Raw genomic sequence first — 22,713 nt, 5'->3', positions numbered from 1 at the left:
ATGATTTAAGGCTTTTAAACATGTACAGACAGTTGGTTTTAACAACTCCTATTAAAATGCTCACACGTTAAAGAAACTCTGGATGGTATGGGAGGCACAAATAAACGTATCGTTCACAGAAAGGTAATCAACAATTCTGCAAAGGATTTCTTCTTGAAAGCAAGAAATCAATTAATAGTATAAATATTTTGTATACTGGTGAATTCAAAGTCAAAATATCTGAATCAACTAAGAAAAAATATTCAAGCAATCAATACCAAATAACCAACAATATCTCATATTTTGTCCAAATAAAGAAGTTAGTTTAGGGTGGATGTACCTACGTATGTCTAGCAGATATACAAAGTGTCCAGAAAGTCTCGCACCATCTTGAAAGGGGGTAATTGGGTGGTCCTCCAGAATACCAAAAAAATGTTAAAAAAAAATCCAGAAAATTAGGAAAATGGCAACATTGCTGAACTTTTCCTCCAATAATTTAAATTTCTAGTATTCAAAGCCATAGTAACGTTGCTGTTGTATTGTTGGCGTTAGTCAGGTCGACTCATGAACGAGTAATGTAACTATGGTTGGTTTCAAGTGAACGATGCCAGACTGGACTGATGGAGATTGTTGATTCAAAAACCTTGTTAACAGTTTTCAGGCATTTCTTGCAAGATTTTTCCGATTTTCTTTGCACCATGCCTTTGCGCAAAATGTCCTTTAGGTTACAAATTCATTTGAACGTAAAATTATTGCACAGGAATCGTTAATTTTCGCATAAAACTTTGCTTTTTTAATCAATCATATCTCGAAAAATTGAAGACATGGATTTTTTTTTACATTTTTCTGGTGATCTATGGCATTGTCCGATGATACAGTTTCACGGTGGTGCGCCACTTTCCGGACACCCTGTAAGTACACTCGACTAATTGGTGAAACCGAAACTGGGGGCTGTGGGCGCCTTCGCCTGTGTAAAATATAACTTACTTTGATGAAAATGTTACAAGCATTAATAAAATTAGTCTTTCTGCTACATTTTTTTTTATTTTTTAGCAAAGTTTATTTAACAAGTTTTGCTTTGTCGCGCCCGTTACAGTTTTCTAAAAAATACAGTGCACAGCTGAATTGGTTATTCTAATTGCAAAGAGGCTTAAAATGTGTGCCTATAGTTCATATATTTGTGTACTAAAGGAGACGGAATCAGACTTTTGTTATTCGCAGAAATACAGAAAAATGTAATTACAAACAATAAATTTAATTTGTACACGTCACACCCGTGACACCACAAATTAATTTGTTGCTCTATGATCTGCAATCGTAACTTAACAAATTTTATTTAGATAATTTGCAGCACTTTAACCTACCTGATAGCAGTGTACTTCTGCTTGAAAAAGCTCTTGGTCGTAAATAAATTAAAAAATTGTTGTCACTTTGTTACACCCGTGACATATGGAATTGCTGATTAATAATTTCAAAAAAGATTGTCAATCCTTTCTGTTATTTGCTGCTTTTTGACATTACAATAACGGCATTCTGTTATTTGATACCATGCACCTAGATTTTATTAACTTTTATTGCCTATTTTTTTTTCAATTTTGATAATTTTTTTAAAAATATTTTTTTGTAAAGTAGAACATATTGCACATTTCTAAATCAAGAAAATTAATATCTTCCAAATTATGAAAAAAAATATGGGTGCCATTTTAAGATAAGAAAGTTGAATATCGCTCAAAAGATTTAGAAAAATTCTAAAACCATCAGATAATAGTAAATTAAAAACCATTTAAATTGTTTTTAAAATTTTTGAAATCGGTTCGTAAATAAAAATTCTACAACGCCTGCCGTTTTTAAAAAATCACTCTGTATTATTATTCTACAACATGGCGTTGGATAATTAAATATGAAGTAAATCAGAATATCCAAATTATGTACCTAGTCGTTGTATTCGGCAAGATTAGCCCACATTCTTTGTAGACAAAATTTTATAATTTATAATTTAAACAAAAAAAAATCAAACAACTAACAGATATACAGGGTGATTCACGAAGTTATGTAAATATTTAAACCAGTAATGGTCCCTAATATGGGGAGGCCTAAAAAAATAATAAAAAAAAATTACTGCCAAAAAGGACCCAAGATATAACGCTTCAAAGTTTTGGCCAAAACCGTTTGAGAACCGCTAGCGAGAGTGAAAGTTTTAATGTAAACAAACCCTTATCTCTTAGCTTCAACAAAAACTGACTTTTTGCGGCTATTAATCAGGTGGGACGATAGTCTTTTTAATTGCTTCAGTGTTAGTTTGACTCTGTGACGGGGATTTTTAAAATGTTTTCCAATAGTGAAGTGATCATGATCTACGGAGAAACTAGTGGAAATGCTCTTGCGGCTCGCGAGTTGTACAGTTTACGTTTTCCAAATCGACACATTGCTGATTCTCGTGTGTTGGCAAGAATTATGCAGAAATTACGAAAACATGGTTCTTTTAAAATGATCACAAGAAACATAGGCCCCACCGAAAGTGATCGCAGATTAGAAGTTGAAGAGGAAGTGTTAGATACCGTTGAAGAAACTCCGGGTACCAGCACCAGACGATTACGACGAAAATGAGCTAGAAGATTTGTTAGACGACGTTCAGTTAAACATAAGGGCTCAAATGTGGTATTTACAAGACGGAGGTCTTTCCCATAGTGCGCGCATAGTGTCCGTGTGGTTGAATAATAATTTCCACGAGCGGTGGATCGGAAGAACTGGACCAGTGTTGTATCCCCCATGTTCTCCAGATTTAAATCGAGCCTACATTGACAACGGGGGGCGGCATTTTGAGCAATTTTTGTGATTTCAAGGTAACATTTCCATGCGTAAACACAAGGTTTTGTTGAAATCGCAAAAAACCACATTCGTTTTTTGTTCGGTCGTCGTTCCAGTGACCACCAAAAGTTCTTTCCCGTGCACATTTTTTTCAACTTGATGGGAAAAAATTTTTTTTGGTGCCAAGTAAATGTATTTAACGTATACTATCCCCAGTTTAAATATTTACATAACTTCGTGAATCACCCTGTATCAATGACTTAAAAAATCTAATAAAGCATAATGTGAAACTGAAATACAGTAGTTGCTGGCGGCTATGAAAAATCATCTAATTGAGTTCTCTTGATGATTCGATTATTGATAAATAGCAATTGCATAATGTGAATAAACTTAGTGATAGGAAATATCGCAACAGATTATTCTAGATTTCCCAAAATTATTAAAAACGTTATTTATGACTTGATTAAAGAGTACTGATTTTAAGTTAAAACATTATAACATTGAGTTATAAAATTCTTGTAGAATGTAGTCATTATCTGCAGCAGACTAGGGACGCTGACCTCTCATTTTTGTGCAGTCTTTAGGAATTTTTATGGATTATACAGATGTTCGGTAACGTTACTGCCATAACCTAATGGCTAATCATGGAAGGTAAATGATTTTGGAATCTGTAATTATATTTTTCGCTTTATTTTAAAAGTTACAAGGTTCTAAAGTCGCCCAAATTCATTCAATCCAATTTCGAAATTGGCGAAAATCCAAGTATGTAGTCTTTTGACCAAATGAATAATTTGTCACTGAAATCACTGGCGCCAATAAGAGGAAGAAATAGTAGTGCAATGTTTGCAAAAAGAAGAGAATGTAAATTTTTAATAAATGTTTAAAGTGGCCATAACGTGACTGCCGTAATAACGATGGGGCAAATGAGTTTATTTTCACAATCACGAAGCAACTACGGTACTGGTATAAAATAATAAAGTGTCAGTTTTACATTAATCAAAAAACTACCTGGGATAAGTTTGATTCAAAATTCGGTGGTTCTTTGCAAATTGATCTTTGATTGGTTACTATCGGCGACCCTAAAACGACTTTTTCGTTGTCATGGATTTTTCTCTGAATATCCATAATGTAAATCAGACTTTGACCAGTGGCGTTCTTTTTGATTTTTCTCTAAACATTTTATTTTACCTATACAACTCTTAATAATCGGCAGCGACTATCTTAGCGACCGATTTTCATCAAATTTTGCAATAACTCTTGGATTTTCGACTACAGTTCAATGTTTAGCCGATTTTAACTAACAACTGTCATCAATGGTTAAATAAATGACAATTAGAAGTGCGCCTATGATTTAAAGAGAAAGTTACGCTAGACAATTTTGCCGAACACATTTCGTTGTCGACAATAGTAGAAATAAAAGCTTCTAGTTCTTAAACGGTTTAAGATAACTCAAAAACAACTTCAAATAATTATTTTTTACGGCTGCCTTCATCACCTTTTGCTATGGACCTGTATTGAAAATGTTGAAATTTTTGGCGGAGTCGTTAGATTTATTTTTTGATTTACTGGAGGAATTTGATTTAATTGGTTTTACTTTTAACTTAAATTTTGACAGACAAAATCATTGTTGACCAGTGTAATTTAAACGTTTTAATTACAACGAATTCATGCAGCGGGAGCAGCAATTAAATGCTAACATGTAAATCTGGGACTTTTCCATCGATTTTTTATTAATATCGATTTCGATAAAAAAAAAATCGATTTTTAATACATGTATTTTTATTTTCAATGTATCATTAAAAATCGATGATTGCGGTTTCGATGTATGTATTTTATTTTACACTCTTGATTTTGGTAACATTTCGTTTGGTTGTTGTCAACGTATAAAACCAAAGTAAAACGGGATTTACTTGTGTGCTACGGTCTAAATAAAGTTAAATAAAGTTATATTTTTAAATTTTGTTTATTCTTATTCTCGAATTTGTTATTTTTTTAAACCGAAGAATATTGTGTATTAATTTTTTCGTAAAATATAGTAAAGAATGGTGTACATTACAGGCGATTACTGAATTGCTGTCCGCTAAGCCATAAAATGCTTGGGAACCATGACAAGTACTAGGTACTGCCTCCAAGTTCTATTTTATTAAGATATGAAGATTATATAAAAACAGTAGAGTACATTTCGAAAAAAATTTCATCTAGTACCATCATACTACTGGGCGGCTTTAATTTACCTAATATCTTGTGGAGTTTTGATGAGGATACGCATAGTTTAGTCTCCTTTGTAATAATAATCATGTTGCTCAGTCAATTTAATAATATGTCTAACAATATAAATAGCAACATTTTAGACCTAATATTCGCCACTCGCCATGTAGATGTTTCAAAATGTGATTTTAATTTAGTCAATGTGGATAACTATCATCCACCTCTATTAGTTTCTATTTCAGATTTTAATGTGCATAATTTTAACACCCAGTTTTTAAAACCTAATTTTAAAGCGGCCCCGTATGATTTTATAAATAACTACTTTTTTAGTCTTCCTTGGTCCGTTATATTTAACAATTGTGATGTCAATCAGTGTGTCGTAAAATTTTATAATATTTTGTACAGTGTCATCGATTTATATGTTCCTACTTTGAAATGTAACAGGGATACTCACCCACATTGGTACTCTGCTAACCTTAAGTACTTAATTAAAGAAAAGGAAGTTGCTTATAAAAGGTTAAAGCTTTCAGGACTAGAAGTAGATTATACCAGTTTTAAAAATTTACGTATGGAATGTAAACGGCTATCAAAAGAATGTTACGAAATTTTTTTATCTGACGCAGAATTCAATATCAATAATAATCCAAATGTTTTTGATAAGTTATCGAATCTTGACATACCTGGGAGTACTCGTCCAGACCAAATTCCTAACTCTAAGTGGGAATTGTCAAATATCGTACCAGTGTACAAGAGTTCATATAAAAATATTATCCAACGATCGGCCAATCAGTATAATCTCTTCCTTACCTAAACTGTTTGAAGATATTTTGGCTCCCCAGTTTGCGTCAGCCTTCAGAAATATTATCCGCCCAGAGCAACATGGATTTTTTAGTGGTAGATCGGTTGAAACCAACTTGTTTAATTTTGTGTCTTCTGTTGTTTCTTCCCAGGTTCAGGAAACTCATGTTCTCTCTGTCTTTAATTTCGAAGTTAAAGCAGTATGAAGTTAGTAATTCTGTCACTGATTGGTTTCATAGTTATTTAAGTGATCGTGAAGTAGTTGTTAGAGGTTTGGTATCGCCCACAATCAAAATTACCTCAGGTGTCCCTCAGGGATCTCATTTTGGTCCTCATTTATTCCCTGCTTTTATTAACTATGTCTCTACTAGATTAAATTCCAATTTTCTTCTTCTAGCCGACGATCTTAAAATTTATAGAAGTATTTCATCTGAATCAGACATTGTTTGTCTTCAACAGGATCTTGATAGATTATCTAAATGGTGTGTGGACAACGATTTGCACCTGAATATCAAGAAATGTAAAGTAATTTGTTTCTCAAGGAAAACTCTACCATCTCGTCCAGCTTACTTTTTGTCAAATACAGCTCTTGAGGTCGTCAATTCTTTACGGGATCTTGGTGGTTTACTGCATTCCAAGCTTACCTTTTTCGAACAATTCGATTTCATCGTGTCTAAAGCAAATCGAATGCTTGGATTTGTTTTCCGTCATTGCACTGAGTTTAAGAATATTAGAACATTGACTTTACTTTATACTTCCCTTGTAAGATTTCATCTTGATTAATGCAGTATTGTGTGGTCTCCATTATATCAGTGTCACATAAACCGATTAGAGACTGTACAAAAGAGATTTTTGCGTCTCGTTCGACACAAATTGCTTACCAGTAACGATGTACTTCTGGAGAGACCGACGACGTAAGGAAGTATTTGGGGATAATGACCCTCCAAAATAGAAAGATTTATCAATCTCTTCACTTTTTCTTTAAGTTAGTGAATGGGTTTTCGGATTGTCCAAATAGTTTGGCAGATCTAAAATTTCTGGTACCTACGTATCATGTAAGATTGAATCGTTTGATAATGCTCAATTACGCTAGAACTGATTACTATGAAAATAGTCCTATAATTCGAATATTAAAAAATGTTAACGCATGCCATGATAAAAAAAATTGAATTATTTGGTATGTCAAAGGGTAAATTTAAAAAAAAAACGCTTCTGTTTCCTAGTCTAGTTTGTACTATTTTCTTGTATTATTTTTAATCTGTTTTTTGTGTTACTATTTCTATTATTTTATCTTATGTATAAGTTCTGCGTAAATAAACATTTAATTAATAAATTAATTAATTAGTAAATCTGGGAACATCGAGTAAAAAATATCAATGTGGAACTTAATTTCAACAAGAGCACAATTACATCAATCTTCAATACATCGGAGAAAACATCGATTTTGAATAACACTAAATAAAAAACTTAATATAGCATAGTTTATTGTAAAAAACAAAAATAAATAAAATTTTTAATAAAGCAACAAAATAAAAAACAAATACGAAAAAAACAAAAATTAACAAAAACCCACTGCCCCCTGGATCGTTGCAGCGCCCACTTTGGGGATGACTGCACTACGCCGTGCAACGTTGCCAAATTAATTTTTTTAAAAGTTCGATTTTCTCGAAAAGTAGAAGCCAAAAATTTGTTTACAGTCTATTAAGGTATTTCAACAATGTACTGTGTAACATATCCGCCATTGCACAATTGGTTTTATTGGAGTTGTTAAGGCGCAACTCTGATTTGGAATGCCGCAAGTCAACATGAAATCGGGCCCTAAGAGTAGTATAAGAATGGGGAGGCAAAGCAAGGTCTCTCCAAGGCCATTCTAAGGTCATCTCCCACCCTGTTTTTTTCCAAGGCCAACGGCGGCAGTGTCCTCTCGACCGCCGACCGGTGACAGTCTTCCTTCAGCTCCCTATAAGCCGATGGTGCGCAACCATGGACTGTTTCATGAGGGGTGGTAGTTTGTTCAGTGAAAGTTATTATAATCCATTTAATGAGTATTCGGAAGAAGAAATAGTTATCTCTCCATAGTGTGGTTTCGCGAAAACATTTCCGACAGTCGGTAGTGAAACCATTATCGAATCCCTGAAGTGTTTTGAAGATCGGTTGTTGCAATTTTGCGATTGGCCGCTGCAAGATGTTGATCCATTAACTTTAGCCCACAACGGTTTTACATATTTACTACCTCAAGAAGTTCGATATTGTGCGCTGTTTTCACTGCAACGTTGAGCTGGGCGCATTTCGCTCAACGAACATAATTTCCGAAGAACATATCAAGTATTCAAAGGATTGTTGTGCAAAACTCTGTATTAGTAATAATAAAAAAAATAATATGTCATAGGACTGAATATATTTTGAACATCCTACTTATTATAAGACTTTCATGTATGATGATGTTGATTTATAATAAATACTGTTAAAGAAATGTTGTTTTTTATTGACCTTGAACACGAGACGTTGACCGGACCAACACAGGCGGTCGAACCGGTAGGTTGCGCGAATTCCACGCGTATACAGCATGGTCCAAATTTATTGCACACTTTTCATTGCAGCCTGCAACCTAAATCTGGGACTTTTACATTGATTTTTTATTAATATCGAGTTTGCCAAAAAAACATCGATTTTTAATACAAATATTTTTATTTTCGATGTAATCGATGATTGCGGTTTCGAAGTATGTATTTTATTTTGCACTCTTGATTTTGGTGATATTTCGTTTGGTTGGTTGTCAACGTATATTTTAGAATTTTGTTTATTCTTATTAATCTCGAATTTGTTATTTTTTTAAAATTTATTTACTTATTATTTTGTTTATTACTTAAGGTTTTCATTAATTTTTGTTTTCTCCGTATTTGTTTATTATTTTGTTGCTTTATTAAGAATTTTATTTATTTTTGTTTTTCACAATAAACTATGCTATATTGAGTTTTTTATTTACTATTTTTCAAAATCGATGTATTGGAGATCGATGTAATTGTGCTCTTGTTAAAATTGAGTTCAATATGGATTTTTGTTCCCAGATTTACTGCAACCCTAAAATTGTCTTAAATTTTGAACATTTGCGCTTATTGTTGGCAAAGCTCTAAAAGCTGAGGCAAAAATTTGTTTTTATTACCTTTCGTTTGGCGTTGCGACGCCTAAGAAATACAATTTTCAACAATTTTTGAGTTTTTGTGAAAATACTCGCAAATTCAAATTTTTTCAACATATTTGTAATTCAAATATTTAAGTCTTTATTTTAAATCTACTTCAACTTGTGTAATTCGATTTTTTACGCTTAAATGCTGAATTTACGAAACCAACCCTCATTACAGGGTTGTACTCATTTTTTTTTCCTTGAAAGGGTACTTCTAACTACCAACACAATGCTACTTGACTCACCCCTTCGGGAACACCCTTATTTAGTCAGGTCCGGGCTTAGCACAACTGGGAAGTCACGGAACTCTCGCAACAAAACATATTGCCACCTGCCTTATCGGCCTTAATCATTTATTAATGAAATAACTTACCGGAGGAGCTCCGCCCCCTGCCCCATCGCTGGATAGCGGCTCGGATTACTGGCATTGACCCCATTTTCTGCAACGGCAGGACACCCATGTTCTTACTCCGACCCTGAAGAGTTACTCGAACGGCTGGTCTGCACCCACGCCCTGGCAGCATCTCGGCATCTTTTTCTTTCTTCGAGTACGGTGAAATCTACCATCACCGTACCCACCCGCGTACTGGAAATTATCCCCATCCAGAACGCAACTTGGAAATTATCCCCATCCAAGTCACCATCTGGAAATCTACCATCCAGAGCACCTGGAAATCTACCATCCAGGTGCGACATGTAGCCCTGCGCCTTCTGGAAATCTACCATCCAGAACACTTCCTGGAAGTCAGCCATCCAGGCCGCCTGGAAATCTACCATCCAGACACTACATGCCCCTCTCCCTCAGCGCATTCTGGAAATCTACCATCCAGAACACTTCCTGGAAATCAGCCATCCAGGCCCCGCACTCGCGCACGACACTTAACTTCCACCTTCTCTTCCTACGGTCAATTCTTCACTGCCTTAAGCCACACATTCTGACGTCATTCACCCCAACCCGGGGTGCGCACAAGTTACTGAGCCAATCCAAGGGCTCTTAATTACAACATTAATGACTCCCAGTTACATCATCACCATTATTACAAATACCACATTTTTATCGTCTTACACTTGTATTTAAAATTTTCGAAAAAAACGCTGTTTTATTAAGTTTTCAATAATATGACGGCGCAGTGGCAAACTACGTTTACACCCAATTTTCACAAGTCATTTATTCTCTTCAATTTTGTCAATTTCGATTAACTAGGGCATATTGCACTTTTTTGACATCAGAAATCGTTAATTAACATCGACAAAGCGACAATTTTAGCAAGTAAGACTTTTGTTACAATCTAAAAAGAACCAAAGGATGACATTTGTGACAGAAGATGTTGACAGCTGGGTGTAAACGTAGTTCCTAATTTTGACGTAATGAAATTGAAAACTAACTTGATAAAACAGCATTTTTCCCTCAAATTTTCAATTCAATTTCTATTAAGGTTGAACTATCCATATTTGAAGATAGGGCGTTTCAATGTAAAAGTTCGTAAAAAATTGCCCGAAAACGAAAAGAGCTATTTAGATGCGGTTTTTTGTGTTTGAAAGAGCACAAAAAGTTGTAGTGGCGTTACCCTATGAGATTTATATCTTGGTTTTATAAATTTTTTTTTCGATTTTAGAAAGTTATATTTTTCTTTATTAAAATTTGACTTAGTAACAACGCTACACATTTTCAAAACAAATTGATTGGCGCAAAAAAAAGTCAATTTATTAATTAGGGCGGCTGTAGTTTTGGTTAAACTTTTGAAATTTTAGCGATTTCGGAATGATGTCTGTCTTTTTCTTTCGCCTCAGGCAAAGACGACCCTCAGTGTAAAACCGTCAATAAAGGTTATTGCTACGTAATTATTGTCTTTTGTGTGGCGATTTGTTGTTTTACAACATAGTTATGGTCAACTAACTTTTAACTAACTTTATTAATGAATGCTGTTCAATTTTCGGGCGAAGGCGGGTGCATTATCAAATTAAAAATCAAGAAAATCATCGCCACTCTTGATCCATTCTTGATGCCAAATTTGATAACAAAAGTGGTCAGTTTTCGACCCGTCGGCGTGGATAGAAAACTATAATTCTACCTTTTTGGGTATTAAAAGGATTTAATTTTGAGGAAAAGAAGATCATATTTTTAAATGACTTGCGGAAGACACCGGAAAAAGTTTTAAATATTTCATTGGCCACAACGGATCAAAGAAACAGTGTTTTGTGGCACTGTAAACGAGAACAAAGACTGACGGCTAGTAATTTTGGTAGAATTTGTAAACTACGACCAAGTACAAGTAGGGCGAAGGTGGCAGCAGGAATAATAAAAATCAAAATTTCGCGTAACAAATACACGATTTGTGGCATTGAAAACGAACCCAAAGCTTTGGCTTGCGCGTAGGTATAAGTTATTAGAAGAAAAGAAGAAAGGATGTTGTCCAGAACAACAAAAAAATCTGAACCTGGACATTCACTGTGGAGATTCACCCCCACATAAACCAAAATTTCTCCCGGGTAGACTCTTCATATGTCAGAACAATCCATTTTTGGTAGCCTCACCAGATGGGCTGATAGGCGACAATAGGCTCGAAAATTTGACACTGCAGGAAAGAATTGTTGCAAAAAAAATAAAATTTTGTTTGATCACTGGAGCAAACACGATTTCACTAAACAAAAACCATCAGTATTTTTATCAAGTCCAAAGACAATTCCTAGTTATGAGAAGAAGGATCCAAAGGGGTGTTTATATGATATTATTTTCAAGGATGAAGAATTTTGTGATGTAATGTTAATCAAACTAAAAGACTTTTATATGTCATGTATGTTACCCGAAATGGTAAAGAAATGCCTTTAGTGGGCTTTTCACATATTTTTTGGTTTTTTTCTTTCTTTTCTTTCTTATTTTCTTTTTGTTTTAGTAATTTTTTTTTTGGTTTTGTAGTTTTTTTTGTGTTTTTTTGTTTTTTTTTCGTTATATTATTTGTTTTTATAAGTTTTATTACTATTTCAAATTTCTTTTGATCATACACCTGAAACTAATTTTGCTTATTATGTAAGCAAAACTTATTTATAAAAAAACATTTGTTTTAAAAAATGTGTCCCTTTTTTGTTTGTGAAATATTTGTGCAAAGAACTTTCAAACTAATGCTGCATTTCTTCTCCGTTAGATTTATGGTTTATTTACTATTTTATGATCTGACCCTCGATTTGACCATACCCCAAACTTTACCTACTCAGACGAGTGAGACGAGTGAGACCGATGCATACAGTCTATTTCACCAACTTATCCCGATCTCTCATAAAAATTTAAGAGTACGGTTCAAGTTAAACGAAAAGTTTAACGACATTTTAATGTTCGACTTAAAGTCCCCACTTTTTCTAAAAATGAAAGAATTAAGAACAAATACATAGTTAAACAGACTTCTTACAAAAGATTCTGGAAACTACCTATTTGTGGATTAATTAAACAGCAAAATCGGATTGCGATAGAAATCTAATTTTGCGTATGTCAAATACGAGTGCAAATGGTAGCGTTCTGGGAAAAAACAATGAGAAGGAAACGAATGTTTATAATTTATTTCACAAATTCAGAGACATCTTGTTGATATTAAATTTTGAATTACTATCGCGAAATTAAAATTTTCCACATCAAATTGATTGATGTTTAAAAATTGTAAACTGTCCTTTGTCTTTATAACCTTAAAATTTATAAACGGCACAGCAAGTGTCAAAAATTTACTTTGTATGTCAGTCAGTCAGTCACAATGACAATAAAGGTTGCTTTACATTGCCATGTCAAAAAGTGATTAAAAAATTCTTTATAATTATGTAAAATACACGTTCCAACATTAAAATGATGCGAATTTTTTCGATCTCATTGTAAAATTTTGAAAACTTGATAGCCCTCGATTTTTTTAACTTGTTTAAAATTGAAATTAATAAACAAAAATTAAAAGCTTATCAACGTTATTAAAAAAAACACGCTGAAGGGATCAATAATCATCTTGAGCCCCCGCGCTAATACCTGGAAGCGGCACGGGTCCACATTTTTCTACCTACTTGAAGATGTCGTAAATTTTAATTTTCGGACACAATAGCCTGTTTACACCCTCCACATTATGAGTGCAATAAGATAATATTCGACTCTAAAAGTCAGGTACGCCATGGTAAAAGCTGGCTACTATACCGACATCCCGCTCTGTCTGTATTTGACAGAGTACGCTGTCAAATATTACTTTATTTTTAAAAATTTAAATTCTCATTATTTTGTTCCAAGTCAGGTTCAGTGAGTCACGGGTACTAATCCCTCAGGTACTCAAGTGAACTTACATGGAGGTAAATTTTTTTATGTTTTCTTAGAGTAAATTTTGTGCAATTCTTTAGTGATTTTTGTGTTCTATTGTTGTCGGTGTTCGCATTCCTAGTTGCACCCTGAGAGCTGATCTAACACTCGGCATATTTGAGAGCTTCTGTCTCTCTTTACTTCTTAAATTGGAAAAGAACAGAGAGAAACACAATCTTAATGCTATACGTTCTTGGTTTGCTTTAGCTTCAGTTATCGGATAGAAAGAGATAAAACCATAAACGTATTTCATTTCTTGCTACGAACGCTTTTATGAGAGATCGGGATAAGTTGGTGAAACAGACTGTAGTTGCTTCGAAACTGAAATTTACCGTTAAGGGCCCCACAAACCTCGTTCTTGCACGACGTTTCTGAACGACGGTTTCGACGGTTGGAACGAAACGGTCTGAAAAACCGAGGTCTGTGGGCAAAAACCGTCGTGTTGAACCGTCGTTCTAAAATATCAGAAATCTTTGAAATCCGTCCGTCTTCGTTCTATCGGTTCGGGTAAACACGAGGTGTGTGGGCAAAAACCGTCGTGCTTTTTCAGTGTCGTTCGTGCTATTTTGCTTTCAACAGTCTTCTGCTGCTGCATATCTCAACTCTTCTATAATAATAGTTTGACTGGCCAACAGTCACTCGTTTTGTTAACTCTTTCGTCCATAATTTGGAATAATCCGAGTGCGTTTCAGAAAATGTCAAGCGTATTAATTGAATATGTACTCATTATTTAATTTGATTTCGGAAATCATCAGCTGTGATTCAAATTAACCACTTTAATTTTGAAAAACGTACATTCAACTCACCCGTCAAATTAATATCAGAAAACACTATTTGAAAGTCAGATTTGATCATTTGCACATATTTTCCTTCGGATTGCAATTGTGGTAGGAAATTATATACCTATATACCTAGAATATTAATTTATAAGCGCTAATTTCTTAAGCTTAGTAGTAAAAAAGGCCCATTATTAATTACATCTTAATGACGTAATAATTAGTGATCAACGGGGAAAGTTTTAATTAATTTGATTAGAAATTTAATCAGACTCATCATCACTTTATTTAACGACAAATTAATGAACGAATAATGATAAATTAATTTGACATCAAATTAGAAAGCCCTAATTAATTTCTAATCGAATAAATTAAATTTTGCCATTAATTAATTAATTAATTTGATTAATCTTTGATTGACCTTGAATTGATCTCTGATTAATCACTAATGAATTCTCTTTGTTCAATCTTCGATGAACAATAGTATAATTTATAATTTTTCAATAATTTAAATTTTTTGTGAAAGTCAATGTTAACGTAAATTTATTTTTTATCTGAAACAAGTCAATGTAAGAAGATTCTATTACGACATTTCCTGTTAAGAAGTTCAATCACTTAATTGCAAGTTATCAAGAATCAAAGGCGTCAACAGGAAAAGAATCAGCAAATTCTCCAAAGCCGTCAGCGACAACCAAACAATCAAACCGTCAGCAATCATCAATAGCGTGTTAGCTTTAGCGTTAGATTCACCAATTTTTAGAGTCACTGGTTAATTATTAATTATTATCATGTATATATTTGTGTAAATTTAGAAAAATAGACAGTATTAATAATCAAGTCGTTACGCTGTCACTCTGCCCGACCACCTATCCATTCCCCATCTGAACACTCTTACTACTAGCTCATTTTATATTTTCCGAAATTTATTGATTCATTTTTTTATAATTTGGTTATATTTCACTTTATTTAATTTAATAAATAAATCTTGTTAATCTGAAGTAAGAGAAATCAACGCATTCTGAAATTATAACAATTGGTATTTTCTGGAATTTTTTAAAAACATGTAGGAGCCACGGCGCCGCTACTGACGACACTATGATTCTGTATATCACTTCAAAACCGACCAAAAATTACCGAAGGTGTGTGGCGCCGTCCGGCTTCGTTCTTCGTTCCAACAGTTTGAACCGTCGTTCAAAAACGTCGTGCACAAACGAGGTTTGTGGGGCCCTTTAGGATTTTAGCAGTTCAACCTTAAATCTGAAATGACAACTGAGATATTTTTAACACGTTCATATTGGAAAAAATTAAATTTGCGGTTCATTTTACAAACCCTCATAATTAGTTAAAAATTGCATTCTTAAGCCGTCGCGACGCCAAAACTATCAGCGATAAAAAACAAATTATTGCGTCAGTTTATTACACCCAGCATCTGAAATATCAGTGCCTGTTGTTTAAAGAGTATTAAAAAAATGTTGCAAAACCTGTTGACCCCATGGAAGAAAAGAACGCGTTTTATTGTCAAGTATATACAGGCTGGGCCAACGAAAACGAAACAGAGGCGTTCAAAAATGCAATGCCTTTGCAAAAATGGAAGAAAAAATCAACTAAATACGTAAAAGCAGCTACCTGTCCTTCGGAATGCAAATTTATACTATTCAATGGTTTTCGTATGAAGAAAAACTTGATTTGTCCCAAAATATTCACTCTGTTTTGTCTTTTTGTTAGTAATCTCGTGTTTTTCAATTTTTGGGGTGATTTTCACCCCTTTAATAGGGTATACCAAAAGTTTGTTAATTTTTTAAATATAATTTACGTATTTTAGTCTTATTTTAATTAATGTTTTAAAAAAATTAGATATACACTGGCCGCAAAATTTATGTAAAATTTAAAATTTCACTTTTTTTTTAAATAATTTTTTTTCAAAATTGATTACTAATAGTGATAATTGCTGTCATTTTTACCTCGGGTTTTATAGTTGGTTTTGACAGAGTGTTTTGTCTTCTTGAATACTGATAATAGTCAGTGTTCATTGTGGCATACAGTCAATTAATTTCATGACTTATTATTTAATTAATGAAACTATTAGTTCTGAAGGCATTGCTGAATGTTGCCACAAAGTTTACAATTGTTGTTTCGAAATTTTGGTTCAGAGTTGTTGTCTCCATAAGCCTTTTTTGTCTGGGTCACGACATCTGGGACACTTGTATATTCTATAAGGCACTAAACTAAAAAATTCAACGTTTTTTGAATATTGTAAATTTGTCAAGAAGTCAAAACCTATCCATGTTTTGAACACTTCAAGGAATATTAAATCTTTCGAAAATGTGAATACCGTCAAAGGACATTAACTCCACATTCTCAAAAATTGTTTATTTAGTTTCAATATGAACACGTAATTTTAAAATACTTTCATCTTTTAGCCAAACACTTCAATTAGATAAAAATTTCAAAGTCTCATATAAGAAGTACCTGCACACTCTCAACTGACAACAGTTCAAACATGAAACTCGTCGCGGTTATCTTTGTACTTATCTCCCTGACATCAGCTGCTCCAAAGGTAAAATCAACGAAAAATCCCCCAAATTGTCACATTTCCAACAGGTGCGACCTTTGAAGTACCGCAATTTGTTCAAAGAGCCTATCAAACTTGTCATCTTCCACGGACCGAGAATCATCGGAGGACAAGAGGTTGCACCTCATTCAATTCCGTGGCAGACATTTCTTGAAATTTATAGCAAAACTGAAGGATGGTACTGTGGAGGCTCGCTCATTTCGGAAAAATATGTTGTAACGGCTGCACATTGCATTGATGGGTAGGTTTAGAACAGTATTTATTGATGATTTCGCTACTACGAAGTCCGAACACTAAAAATTTTGTTTTTGTAGAGCTCATCAAGCATATGTGACTTTGGAAGCCCATGCAATCCTCGAATCTGAACCATCCCAATTGGAAAAAGTCAGTCAAGCGTTTATCATCCATGAAAAGTACGATAGGGCTACAATAGAAAACGACATCGGCGTTATTAGTCTCCCAGAAAACGTGGTCACGTCTTCATCTATCAAGCCAGTGAAGTTACCATCAACTGAATATAATTTCACGGGAGAATTTGGACGAGCTAGTGGTTGGGGGTTGACCGACGCGGAAGACAACAGAGTTTCTGAAGTTCTTATGTACATAGACGCGAAAATTATTGATAACAATGAATGTGAAGAAACTTTCGGTTCTCTTAACGACTCCGTTTTGTGTGCTAATGCAAATGGTGGTACCATTTGTGGAGGAGATGCAGGTGGTCCGTTAATATTTAGTGATACTCTTATTGGCATTTCGTCATTTGGGTTGCAAAATTGTCCTACAGGGTATCCGATAGGTTTCAGCAGAGTTAGTAGCTTTGTTACGTGGTTGGAAGCAAATACTGACGTCTCACCAGATTAGTCATGGTGTTTGTTTCGTGATAAATAAATTTCGCAAGTTTGATATTTTATCATTGCAACCTGAGCAGTTGTTACTTCCGATACCTTTATCAATTGAGGCAACATTTGGCAGTTTTGCAAAATTTTGAATGTTTACAAGTTCTGTTCAGAGCCTCCGGGGCTGCAAATGGAGCCACAGCCATAGAAATCCATAGTTACTTTTCATCAATTTTACATATGGAAAAAGTTTACTGAGTAAACTCTAGTGAAAAAAATACGAAAATAAACTGCCAAATTCAAAAGGACATGCCAATGTTTCATTCTAATTGTAAAAGGAAAAAGAAGAATGCGAAACATAAATATACAGGGCGAACTCCACCAAATTTACAAACCTGAAAGGAGGCAACATTTTTAAAGTGGTGGCTAAGTACTAAAGCTTTGCTGTTTATGAGAAGAAATATTTAAAATTTGTTAAAATTTTTACTGCAGGGGTATATTGTGTTTAATGCCAGGCTCACTAAAAAGTTGGAAATAAAAACAAGTTGTAAGAGATGTTTTATCGGAGTTGCATTCTTAACATGGTTAATAAACTTTAATTTTGAAATTTTGGATGCCACTGCAATCGAATTTTGTTTTGTCCATTGACTAATTTTTTTTAATATTCCTAATTATGGATTTCACAATATAATAACGAGACAAGGTGGCCCTCGGAATTCTGTAGATCTCGCTTCTTTCGTGAACCTCGTTTTTCCATGGCGTTGGATTTTAATTTGGGATTGCTTATTTATTAAATCCACAGAATTCCGAGGACCACCTAGTTAATAGTATTTAGTCATTTAACATTTAGAAAAAGAAATGTTAAGATAACTTTAACTACAATACAAAAAAACTGAATCAAGTTATAACATGACATCCTCCCTACAAAATGAAAAAAATACACAGTTTGATATAAATTGATTTGATATTATATGAAAAAAGTAGCAAAAAAAGCGAAAAAAAAAGAGATGTAAGCAACCATTGATATTGCCAACTAATTTAGTTTCTGTCATCAACTGTCAGTCGCTAAAATAACCGTTTTAAAGATGCAAAAACAGAAAAGACAGTGTTTATCCGTTCTGAAGGATATTTCTGCTATTTTATTCTTAAATTCTTTCCTTACTGTTTGTTCTTGCCCTTGACAATTGGTATTCTTCGTTGTTTTCTATATTTGTATTTGCAAGGTATTTCTTTAATATTTGTTTCTTGTCTTTTATTGTTAATTTTTCGTTGTTTGTCTACTAACACTAATAATAATTTTTTACTATTTTTCCTCTCTTTGTAAAGATTCTGATTGAGGTACCGTCAGAAATTGTCTTTAATTTGTGATTCTTTCAGTTTACACCTCTTTCATTATTGTTTATGCTCTTTACCTTGTCCCACATTTCTTAATTATTTATTATTGATTTTTCGTTTCGGTTGGTAAATTCTCTGGTAATTTTGTGTATATTCGGTGTGGCTAATTTTTGTCTTTAGGTCATTGCCTAGGTACATACAGATACCATAATATTATTTTCAAAATATTCCCAATCCATTTCGATCTAATCAACATTTTTGATAAAAACAACTTTTTAAAAAAATTGTTGCCAGACAGGGCGACTATATGATGATGATATAAAGATGATGTAAAGATATGATGATATGATATAAAGATTTAATCATTAAATATGAAACATGTTGAAATATTTCGTTGGATAATTTGAACAAAACTTTGAATTTGTGCTTGATTAGTTATATATTATATATAGTTTATTCGTTGCTTGCTAATAATTGTTATTTATTATTATCAAAATTACAATTTATTCCCCAAACACCAAATTTGACAAAAAATGCATTTTTTGCCAAATTTGGTGTTTGGGGAATAAATTGTAATTTTGATAATTTGTCAACAACACCAAGAATTGATCCAATAAATTTTCTTTGTTATTTATTATGTTAAATGTAATAAATTCTGTTAAAAAAATTACCATTGAAATCGTTGTATTTAATTCTATATTTAACTACATATTTATTTTACTATGTTAACATGAAATAATCGTTGATTAATTAATTAATTAATAATCAACGATTGAACATGAAATAATCGTTGATTAATTAATTAATTAATAATCAACGATTATTTCATGTTAACATAGTAAAATAAATATGTAGTTAAATATAGAATTAATTAATTAATTAATTACATCCAAATTTTAATGTTATTTTCATTGGATGTACCAAAACCAAAATTTTACGAATAATTAAAATAAAAGTGAAAATAAATACTTGACAACTTGAAAACTTTCCTTTTAACGATTAGATAATAATAGATGTAATTCTTAATTAAAGTTTATAAGCAGTATCGTGGTTATGCAACCAATCTTATAACGTTTAACACAACCAGTAGATAGGAGTCCTCAGATAAACAATATTTATTTTGGGAGAGATCGTGACACCGTGAAGTTAGCGGATTTTTGTGAGCAGAACATTTTTTAAATAGTGCAAAATTTCCTGCTTGTGTCCTGCCTTAAGCTGCTTCATAAAAGAAAGTCAGCGGATGCCCTTAAAAAATGTTATTAAGGATTCTTTTTTATTCCGCCAACTTCACACCTAGCGAAAAATTGTAAGCAGGACATCTGAAATTAGTATCAATCGATAGAGTTTCCGTCCTGCCTAAACCTGCTTTGAATGTTTTTACCAGCGGACTTTCATAAACAAAATTACAGCATTTCAAAAAATTTCCGCTAACATCACACCTAGCGGAAAATTTTAAGCAGGACATGTGAAATCAGTGTCAATCAATAGAGCTTAAGTCCTGAAATCACCTGCTTTAATTGTTTTTACCAGCGGACTTTTTGAAAAAATGTTGCAGCACTGTCAAAAATTTTCGCTATCTTCACACCTCGGAGACAACTTAATGCGGGATATTTAAAATGGATGTCAATTTTTGTAGTTTGCAAAGCTTCCGTTCGCTTTACTTGATTTTTCAAACAACCTTTTGAAAACAAAAAGAATTATTTTTAAAAATGACTAATTAAAGTAGAGTAAAGACAAAATTGACATCGAAGACATCAAACGCTGTGTTCCACCTAGATTGAAAGTGATGAGTGAGCATCTATATAAATTGGTTTTCTCTAAGTTCTTTTTTAACTTTAACGTCATAAATTGATGGATTGTTGAACAAGACGTTTAACGAAAACATTGAAAACCAAAGCAAAAGAAGACTAGTCACACATTGGACCGACTACATTAAGCGACTACATTAAGCGACATGAATAACCTTATGAGTTACCAGGGCACAAAAATAATAATTAAACTGTTATTATAAATGTCTATTCAAAATTCCAAGGCCTACTCCAAATATAATAATTTTTGTACACCTGTTATATTCCTCTCTTAACACAGAGATTTTGTTTCAACATTATTTTTGTCGTTTCATTTACAGTAATTATTCCATTGACATATTTGCTGTTTTTCCAAATGATTTTTGAATAAATAAATTCTTATGCATTTTCAAAGTAATATATCCCACTTACAATAAAAAATGTAATTACTGCAAACATAAACGTATACTCTTTTTGAAAATAATAAATCCACCAACATCGCAATTTCTTTAAAGATACAACCGACAACAGTGTCTACTGAAAAATCTGGTGGCAAATTTAGTGACATTCAAGTTGAAGGATCTAGTTTATTGCAAAAAAAAATGTCTAAGAAGAATTAAAACTGTGAAATATCGTGATGGAGTCTGACAAATAAAAGGACATGCGGTAATGTTCGTTGCATCCATTTTAAATTTGATAATTTAATCGTACCGCTCTATTATATGTAGGAGATTTTTATTTTCTACCAACGTAATTCAACAGATAGTGGACTTATAATTTTAAAAAAGGGTATACTGTTGTAGCACTTGTAGTACCAGCAAGGTGCGATTTTTTTAGAAATTGCCCCAACACCAAATTGATCAATATTTTAGTTTTCTTTAGCTTTCCGCTGGAAGACACTGGTCACAAAGAAGCTGGTGCCAACTTTTGCAACTACAAGGATCATAAGTTAGCTTTCCGTCTATTGATATTACACACTTAAGGGTCAATTTCAAGTTATTTAGCGACGTCGCTAAAAGGTGTTTGCGCCGAAGCAACGCCAATGACATCACGGCTACCTTAGTAACCCCTTAGGGCCCAATTTCAAGTCAGTAACGCAAAATTGCGTTCACCCTGTTGCTAAGGTAGCATCAGTTTGATTGGGGTTGCTAAGGCGCAACTCTGATTTGCAATGCCGCAAGACAACATGAAATCGAGGCCTTATCCTCAAATCCAGAAAAGTCAAATTGACATCTTTGGTCACTTCCAGTTATGAAGTGAAAGTAACACTTCTTCGTATGCAATTTTTGACTTCGTAGGAAACAATTTGGCTCGCAATTGCGAGCACCTTTTTGAAACATTTTACATCAAATAATCTTGTAATAAAATATCAGTAAAATCAGATTTCTAGTTAGCAATCTATTAAATCCTCACACTCTTCGGTCGTTCGGATTTAAACTGAGACTTTGTTTTTTAACTGTCTATAAAACACCTAGTTATACTAATAGCTACAATTACAAAATATGGCTAAAACTAAGCAATATTTGTTAAAGACCGAATCATTTCAATAACTCGACTTTAAATATAATGTACTTTTAAAATTCCAAACATTGATTAGTGAAAAATTAAATGGTAGAAGTAAATTGTCACTGACAAAATGTTTTGTGGAATGTAAAATGTGTTGCCTATTAAAAAAGATTTGGCGGGAACAAATTTTGGGACGCTCAGTAGTATACTTGTTGATTTTTTTTGTCAAGTTGTTTGGTTAATCTTGGTTAAATAAAGGTATGTTTTGCTATTAAATCTCCAAAATACCATTTGATACTTATGACTGTCTTTTCGGCAGCAGTGTGAAATATGGCGAAATTGCCATTTTGTGATATATTGGAATGTCTAATGGCACATAAAGACGATGTAAAGAAGTCCGTCAATTCGTCTACCGCAGTCATTTGGAACGAAATTCAAAAAAACCTTTCTAACAAAATTACAGCTAAGGCATTATATACATTAGTTCGCAAAAACAGGAATAATTGTTGGGAACATTTAAATCTAACATATGAGGATTTCTCAAAAAGACTTCGCTATCTGCACGATAATGATGAAGAAGATGAAGAGGTGCAATTGGTAATGGAA

The 22,713-nt window shown here is 33.2% G+C and overlaps 1 protein-coding gene across 1 annotated transcript; it reads left to right on the top strand.

The window, feature by feature from the left end:
* Positions 1-16,546: 16,546 nt before the first annotated feature.
* On the top strand, positions 16,547-17,562 carry LOC148166810 (brachyurin-like). The gene is made up of 3 exons (XM_088048460.1): positions 16,547-16,628; positions 16,673-16,884; positions 16,958-17,562. The coding sequence occupies exons 1-3, from the start codon at positions 16,572-16,574 to the stop codon at positions 17,502-17,504; spliced, it is 816 nt and encodes a 271-aa protein (XP_087904586.1). The 5' UTR covers positions 16,547-16,571; the 3' UTR covers positions 17,505-17,562.
* Positions 17,563-22,713: the final 5,151 nt, after the last annotated feature.

This window comes from Gnatocerus cornutus, unplaced genomic scaffold, assembly GCF_029298725.1.
Source record: "Gnatocerus cornutus isolate USDA-ARS CGAHR unplaced genomic scaffold, icGnaCorn1.1 Chromosome13, whole genome shotgun sequence".
Taxonomy (NCBI): domain Eukaryota; kingdom Metazoa; phylum Arthropoda; class Insecta; order Coleoptera; family Tenebrionidae; genus Gnatocerus; species Gnatocerus cornutus.
The sequence above is the reverse complement of the archived record's forward strand: the minus strand, read 5'-3'. Positions and strand labels throughout refer to the sequence as shown.